This window comes from Euleptes europaea, chromosome 11 (genome assembly GCF_029931775.1).
Source record: "Euleptes europaea isolate rEulEur1 chromosome 11, rEulEur1.hap1, whole genome shotgun sequence".
Lineage (NCBI taxonomy): Eukaryota > Metazoa > Chordata > Lepidosauria > Squamata > Sphaerodactylidae > Euleptes > Euleptes europaea.
The window spans coordinates 77,435,275-77,442,958 of record NC_079322.1 but is presented as its reverse complement, the minus strand read 5'-3'; the positions used below and the strand labels follow the sequence as shown (position 1 = coordinate 77,442,958).

The following is a 7,684-nucleotide window of genomic DNA, read 5'->3' as shown; positions in this document are numbered from 1 at the left end:
AGTTTTAAAAAATTATGATAAAACAATTACAATCAACTCCCCCCCAACACACATTATTAAAACAATCAAAAACTGAGTTAAATGCATACAAAACATCAAAAAAAGCAATTAAAACATTGGTTAGGAAGGAGGGATCATTGAGGGAATGCCAAACCAAACAAAAAAGAAGTCTCCCACTGGCAGAAGACAGCAACAGAAGGAGACAGATGAATCTCCCTGGAGCGTGAGTTCCAGAACTTTGGTGCCATGACCGAGAAGGCCCTTTCTCAGGTTGCTGCCTGCCTAATCTTAGAAGGCAGGTACCACCCGAAGCAGTGCCTTCGAATATGACCAACCTGTGGTTGGGCAGCTTCATAATGATAGAGGTTCTGTAGCTTCCCTGGGAAAATAGGTTCAGTTGCCCAACGGATGTTCTAGTTAGAAATGCTTTCCTAACATAGGCTGCTATATAACCCGATCCTGTTAACCAGTGGGCTGGAAAAATTCCCTGGTGTCTGGTCACCCTGGTGTTAAGAAACCTGAAACATAAAACCATCTTGATGCTGTCTCCAAAAATGCATTGTAATGCCTAGAAGTGGGACATGCTGCCAACTAAATCAGGGGCCGCCCCTATGTCTTTCATAAGAGCCTTCTTCATCTTCTTGCTCAGCCCTTCGGTTTTAAGATAATGCCTGAATTTCAGTCTCTCCGTGGGTTTTGCAACTCCTGCCTGCGTTCTGCTTGGGGTCTTCTGGGTCAAGGTTCCAAGAAGGCCCTAGAGCAGGGAGGGGCCATGGCTCAGTGGCAGAGCATCTGCTCGGCATGCAGAAGGTCCCAGGTTCAATCCCTGGCATCTCCAGTTAAAGGGACTAGGCAAGCAGGTGATGTGAAAGACCTGTGCCTGAGACCCTGGAGAGCCACTGCTGGTCTAAGTAGACAATACTGACTTGGATGGACCAAGGGTCTGATTCAGTAAAGGGACTAGGCAAGTAGGTGATGTGAAAGTCCTCTGCCTGAGACCCTGGAGAGCTGCTGCCGATCAGAGTAGACAATACTGACTGATGGACCAAGGGTCTGATTCAGTAGAAGGCAACTTCATGTGTTCATGTGTTATGAGGGCCAGATGTGACATAAATGTCACTGTTTCAGGCTGGGCCATGCCTCGCCAGCCCAGATTGAGATGGGGGGTGGGTGGCTGCCTCGATGGGGGGTGGGTGGCTTGCGGGCCAGCTAAGAGCTCTCAAGGGGGAGGATCTGGCCCACGGGCCGCATGTTTGACATCCCTGCCCTAGAGCAATACCATGCCTAGTGTTTTCTAGCATGCTCAGGTAGGGTGTGGGTCTCTGGGCCTATAGGAAGGCCTGCCACTTAAGGTGTTGGAAAGCGGGCCCAAATGGGGCCTGACTGGTTGGCTGCATCGCTCAAGTCTTGCCCTCTCACCTCTTCTCTCCCTTCCTAGCGAGCTCAAGCTGCGGAATTACACGCCTGAAGACGAGGAGCTCAAGGCGCGGGTGGTGCCTCAGGCTAAGCCAGCCTCAGGTGAGTGCTCTTTTCTGACGCGCGTGGAGCCCTGCTGGGCCAGGCTGGGGGTCCGTTCTTGCTTGGCCTTCAGGAACCAGCTGGATACTTCTTAACAAGCAGATTGGGAATGCAGTTCTCAGGGGTCCCCTCTTCTGGGGTCCCCTTTTCCGAGTGATTTTGTGATTGTGGATCAGGGAGTTCAGACGTTGTTTGGCATGTTTTTGTTGATTGAAGAAAGCTTGATCTCGGCAGAGACAAATGGATCGCAGTATACATTCAGAGGTGGGGACCTGCCCTAAGGCCAGAGGTCGTTGCAAAGCTACTGGCTAATACTGATCCAAATGTAACCCTTGCAGTGGCGAAAATTTTAATGATGCTTCCTGTTAACTGTATTGCTCGGCTACTGTATTTCTGTATGTTTGGTTATTTCTGTATTATTGAATTTATTGAATTTGTTTTGCTCGTGGCCTGTTCGTCCACGAGCATAAAGAACAGAATAAAGGAAATAAAAGAAAGGAACGCAGTTCTCCAGCACTGGACTTTCGGAGGTGTATTTCCTCTGAGCATGAGCAGATTTTGCCGCTGCCCGGAGACGGCACCTTTGTCTGTGGCCAAAAGCAGCTGGTCTCAATGGGAAAGAAACCTAATTTGTTCATTGCTCATCGCAGCTCCCTCACAGAATCATGGGTTGGGGTGGGGGAAGAATCATATATAAAATTGAGGTTCTGTGTGTAAAGTCACTGTGTGGCATGGGCATAGCTGCATTATAAACATGCATGGTTTTGTTCACACATATATCTCGCCGACCAGTGCCTGTAAACTTCAAGCCATCCAGTACATGCTCCTGGGTACAAATTCATTCTGACATCTTTGTGCTACTAAGATTATTTGTAAGCAACAGACTCGGAAATGAACCAGCCCTCGAGGCCTGGACAAAAGCATTGCAGTGTTTTTCAAGAAAATAAATAAATAAAAGCTGGGCCCATAGGAAGGCCTGCCACTTAAGGTGTTGGAAAGCGGGCCCAAATGGGGCCTGACTGGTTGGCTGCATCGCTCAAGTCTTGCCCTCTCACCTCTTCTCTCCCTTCCTAGAAAATAAATAAGGGAGAGAAGAGGTGAGAGGGCAAGACTTGAGCGATGCAGCCAACCAGTCAGGCCCCATTTGGGCCCACTTTCCAACACCTTGGCAGGCCTTCCTATGGGCCCAGCTTTATTTATTTATTTTCTTGAAAAACACTCCAGTGCTTTTGTCCAGGCCTCGAGGGCTGGTTCGTTTCCAAGTCTGTTGCTTACAAATAATCTTAGTAGCACAAACACGTCAGAATGAATTTGTACCCAGGAGCATGTATTGGATGGCTTGAAGTTTACAGGCACTGGTCAGCGAGATATATGTGTGAACAAAACCATGCATGTTTATGATGCAGCTATGCCCATGCCACACAGTGACTTTACACACAGAACCTCAATTTTATATATGATGTGTGTGTGTGTATATAATCCACATATATTTACATTCTCCTTTCCAGACTATTTCCGCTGGTTAGAAATTCATAAGTTCAGACGACCTTTCCTACTGGCGAGATGTCATGCCCTAGACTCAGCCGAGACACAAGGGCGATAACAATAAAATTATTGCAGAAGAACGAAAATGCCCTTTTTGTCCAGCTCACATAGACTCCCTAGCCCACATAGTTTTAGCATGTCCACAAAATAATATTGCACGAAATAAATATATCACTCCTTGGATAAAGCAGCTAAAGACACTTTCTGAGAAGCGAATACTGCGTTATTGGCTGTCGGTCAGAGATGTGGCAACTTTTTATAGCATCAAGGAAAAATTAAATTTCATTTCCCCTTTTTATAGTGTGAAGTGGTTGATGGATAGCCAGCGGCTGTTAAATCTAGGGAAAGGAATATATGTGTGTGTGTGTGTATTGGCTGGCTCGAAGTTTACAGACACCCGTCGGCGAGATACACGTGTGAACAAAACTGTGCATGTTTACTATCCAGATATGCCAGAAAGCAAAGAACGGTTCTGGGATGGAGGGGACAAACTACGGTTCCCAGAATGCCTTGGGGAGGCCAGTTGAGGTTTGTTTCCAGGCTGTAGAAGGACCTCAGTGGTGTGTGGGAGGGGAGAGAAGCCACAGCCTGCCCCTGGCGATTCTCTAATCGCATTTCCTCCACTTTGAGCCTGGGGGCTCTTGGGCTGCTGCTGACGCTTTCGCTGTCTCCTCTCGCCCTCTAGTGGAGGACAAGGTGAAGGACCAGCTGGAGGCCGCCAAGCCCGAACCCATCATCGAAGAAGTGGTATGTTCCAGGCCCCTCCTTGTTGAATTCTCTTTTGCTAGGAAGCTAATTTGGCCGTTCCTAACGAGACATCGTCACGTCTCTCTCTCTCGCTGTGTTTCTCTTTCTTCCCCTTCTAGGATCTGGCAAACCTGGCGCCCAGGAAGCCCGACTGGTGAGTAGTCGTGGTTTTTAAATTGTTTAAAGTTTATTGTATATGGTTTTTATTATATTGTGTGCTGTTTGATAATGTTAGAAGAAGAAGAGAAGAAGAGTTGGTTTTTACATGCCCACTTTCTCTACCGCTTAAGGGAGAATCAAACCAGCTTACAATCACCTTCCCTTCCCACAACAGACACCCAGTGAGGTAGGTGGGGCTGAGAGAATGTGACTTGCCCAAGGTGACCCAGCTGGCTTCCTGTGTATGAGTGGGGAAACCAACCCGGTTCACCAGATTAGCCTCCGCCGCTCATGTGGAGGAGTGGGGAATCGAGCCCGGTTCTCCAGATCAGAGTCCACCGCTCTAAACCACCGCTCTTAACCACTGCACCACGCTGGTAGCCGCCCTGAGCCCAGCCTTGGCCAGGGATAGAGGGCGGGATACAAACTTAAAAATAAATTAAAAAGATAAATGCTGGAGTGGTGTTTTCCAGAGAGGCGGCACAGACAGGGCCAGAAGTTCTTACCTGCTGCTTTACGGGCAGCTGTCAAATGCCGCCCCCAGCTAGGGGGGACTTGGAGTACTGCTAGGAAATATAGAATTGTTGACATGTTGCATAGCCTTATCAAAATGGATTGGTTCAGGTGGGCAGGGCCCAAGCATTATTTATTCAAGCCTGGTACAACCTTGTAATACAGGCCCCTGGCTGCCTCTGCAATCCCTCATCCTGTTGGGGGGGAGGGCTGTGGTTCAATGGTGTCAGCTGTCCACAGGGCAGCTGCTGTGTGCCAGGCCCTTGGCCTGAAGAACCTGGCTGCTCCCGGGCTCGCTTTCTGGGTCCCCAAAGGGCCGCCCACTATGTCAGCCTCATCGTCTTGTGCTTGTGGGGGGGCCTTTGTCTCAGTGTCCTTCTCTTGCTCCCTAGGGATTTGAAGCGCGACGTTGCCAAGAAACTGGAGAAGCTTGAGAAGCGGACGCAGAGGGCGATTGCTGAGCTAATAAGTGAGTGAATGCCTCTGGGGAGAGGAATAACATGGGGTGTGAACAGAGCTGAATCATAGAATCATGGAATCATAGAGTTGGAAGGGACCACCAGGGCCATCTAGTCCAACCCCTTGCACAATGCAGGAAATTCACAACTACCTCCCCCCCTCTCACCCCCAGTGCCCATGCCCAGAAGATGGCAACAAAACAAAACAAAACCCTCCAGGTGCCTGTTGCGAGGAGAGGAAGGGAGGGCAATAGTAAGCTGCTTTGAGACTCCTTAAAGGTAGAGAAAAGCGGGGTATCAAAACCCACTGTTTGCCTTCTTCCATGCCTTTGCCTCAGTGCGCTTACCTGTATTGTCGTTGTCTTTGTCCCTGCCCCAGGAGTCAGGTTTCTCTCAGTGTCTTCCTTCAAACTACATCATCTTCCCCAGTGCTATTATTGCCTGTCATGTTCCTATTTCCAGAACCCAGGTTCTGTGTGTGTGTGGGAGGGGCCGTTTATTTATTTAACACCCACACCCACCATGCCATTGATGATTCTTAAGGTAGCCTACATTAAAACAGGGATTAAGACAAATGGGTAGAACAGCGAAAGCAAATTAATCCTAGGAACTGCCATTGGAAGATTCCCAGATCTTCAACCCAGCAGGTTCCTAAACATTTTAAATTAAAGTGTTAACGGTGATCTATACTGGCAATAAATGAAAAGCAGGTAGCAGCAAGACCTCCTTTTAAAATCAGTCGATATCACAACAACCAGTGCAGCATTCAAAGCAGTTGATCGTTAGTACCCAGTGTGGTGTAGTGGTTAAGAGCGGTGGTTTGGAGCGATGGATTCTAATCTGGAGAACCGGACTTGATTCATCACTCCTCCACATGAGCGGTGGAGGCTAATCTGGTGAACTGGATTTGTTTCCCCCGTGGCGCAGAGTGGTAAGCTGCAGTACTGCAGTCCAAGCTCTGCTCACGACCTGAGTTCGATCCTGACGGAAGTTGGTTTCAGGCAGCCGGCTCAAGGTTGACTCAGCCTTCCATCCTTCCGAGGTCGGTAAAATGAGTACCCAGCTTGCTGGCAGTAAAGGGAAGATGACTGGGGAAGGCACTGGAAACCACCCCGTAAAAACATAGTCTGCCTAGGAAACGTCGGGATGTGATGTCACCCCATGGGTCAGGAATGACCCGGTGCTTGCACAGGGGACCTTTACGTATGCATAAAGCCAGCTGGGTGACCTTGGGCTAGTCACAGTTCTATTAAGAGCCCTCTCAGCCCTACCCGCCTCACAGGGTGTCTGCTGTGGGGAGGGGAAGGGAAGGTGCTAGTAAACTGGTTCGATTCTTCTTTAAGTGGTAGAGAAAGTTGGCACATAAATACCAGCTCTTCTTCTAGAGGCACCTGGCTGGCCACTGTGTGAACAGACTGCTGGACATGGTGGGCCTCGGTCTGATCCAGCAGTGCCTTTCTTATGTTATCATCATTATCTCCGTTTCCCTCCTAGGAGAGAGGCTCAGAGGCCAGGAGGAGAACTTGGCATCGGCCGTTGACTTGGCAAAGCAGGACGGAAGCGACTCAGACTGAGGCAGCCCGCCAAGCCCTCTCGGGGAGGCCGATTCCCGCGGCTCAAGGCGGGTCTTGACACAGACTTCTTGTGAAGGGGCTTTTTTCGTCCTCTCTCAGACCCTGGCCCCCTGAGCGAGCAACCCCAACACGTCCGGTGCGAGACCGAGGGCTCTGGGTTTTCAGAATCGGACACCCGCGAGTGTTAAAAGCAGGTTAGTGGAGGAGGCAGGGGCACCGTCTTGGAGGTCTGGTCCGTGGTGAGAAACAGCAGCGGAGGACAGGGGGACACAGAGGAAATAAAGGGGGGAAACCTGTTTGTTTTCAGAGTAGTGCGAGTCACCCTCTTAGAGCTCGTTCCAATACATATCAAAGAAACAGCAACAAAATAGCCAGAGAACCCAAAAAGGGACTGTTGTGTAGATGAGACAGGGTTGGATCCAGAAGATCTGTTCTGCTAACATTGGATCTTTCTATCAGTGCCAAGAGCCTTCCATCACTGGGCCAGGCTTCTTTCACTGGAGGAGGCCTCCGCTTTTGGTGGAACCTGTGGTTCTATCCCATAACCACTGAAATCGTCCTGTGAGTATCGTCTGCGTATTGCATCTCTAAGGAATGGCGTACAAGCAACTGCTGAGAGCGGTAATGAAATAAACCAAAAGGGCCATCCTAGCTGTTAGACCCTTCTCACTCCATTGAAATGCATGGGCTCAGGGAGGGCTCAGCTCCACTTAGAATGGCACTGTGGGCATTTTTAAGGCACTGGGTTCTCCTCTGGGCAAAATGCAGCTACGTTTGGCTCTTCCCAGACAGATCCCATGAGGCTGAGCCCTATAGAAAAAGAGGGCGTGGCAACATGTGCAGCTCTCTGGCTCTGATGAACAGCGCCTTGGATTCTGCTCACAGATGTTTCTCTGGCTGCTTTCAAATAGCTGTGAGGGCCAACCAACCCCAGCCTGGCTTTCTCCCAGGACGCTCCGAAGACCCCCTAATCCTGCAAGTATCAAGCTTAGTGTTAGTGGAAGATCTCCTAAGTACACTGTGGGGCGCTAGCAGCAGTGATCTAACAGCAGCAGCTGAACTTTTTTCAGTGCTTCCTCCCCCCTCCCCTTGAGCACCCTTCCCGCCTGTTTTTTTTATGCCTTTAGGAAGGGTGCAGGAGAAAGTATCCCCTTTGAGTCTTCCCCTTTC

At 49.6% G+C, this 7,684-nt stretch overlaps 1 protein-coding gene across 1 annotated transcript; it reads left to right on the top strand.

Annotated features, from left to right (window-relative positions):
- Positions 1–246: 246 nt before the first annotated feature.
- On the top strand, positions 247–6,516 carry CCDC12 (coiled-coil domain containing 12). Its single transcript, XM_056857149.1, has 6 exons — positions 247–299; positions 1,439–1,518; positions 3,749–3,810; positions 3,930–3,964; positions 4,875–4,951; positions 6,435–6,516. Exons 1-6 carry the CDS (start codon positions 247–249, stop codon positions 6,512–6,514), a joined length of 387 nt encoding a protein of 128 aa, XP_056713127.1. The 3' UTR covers positions 6,515–6,516.
- The last annotated feature ends 1,168 nt before the right edge of the window (positions 6,517–7,684 follow it).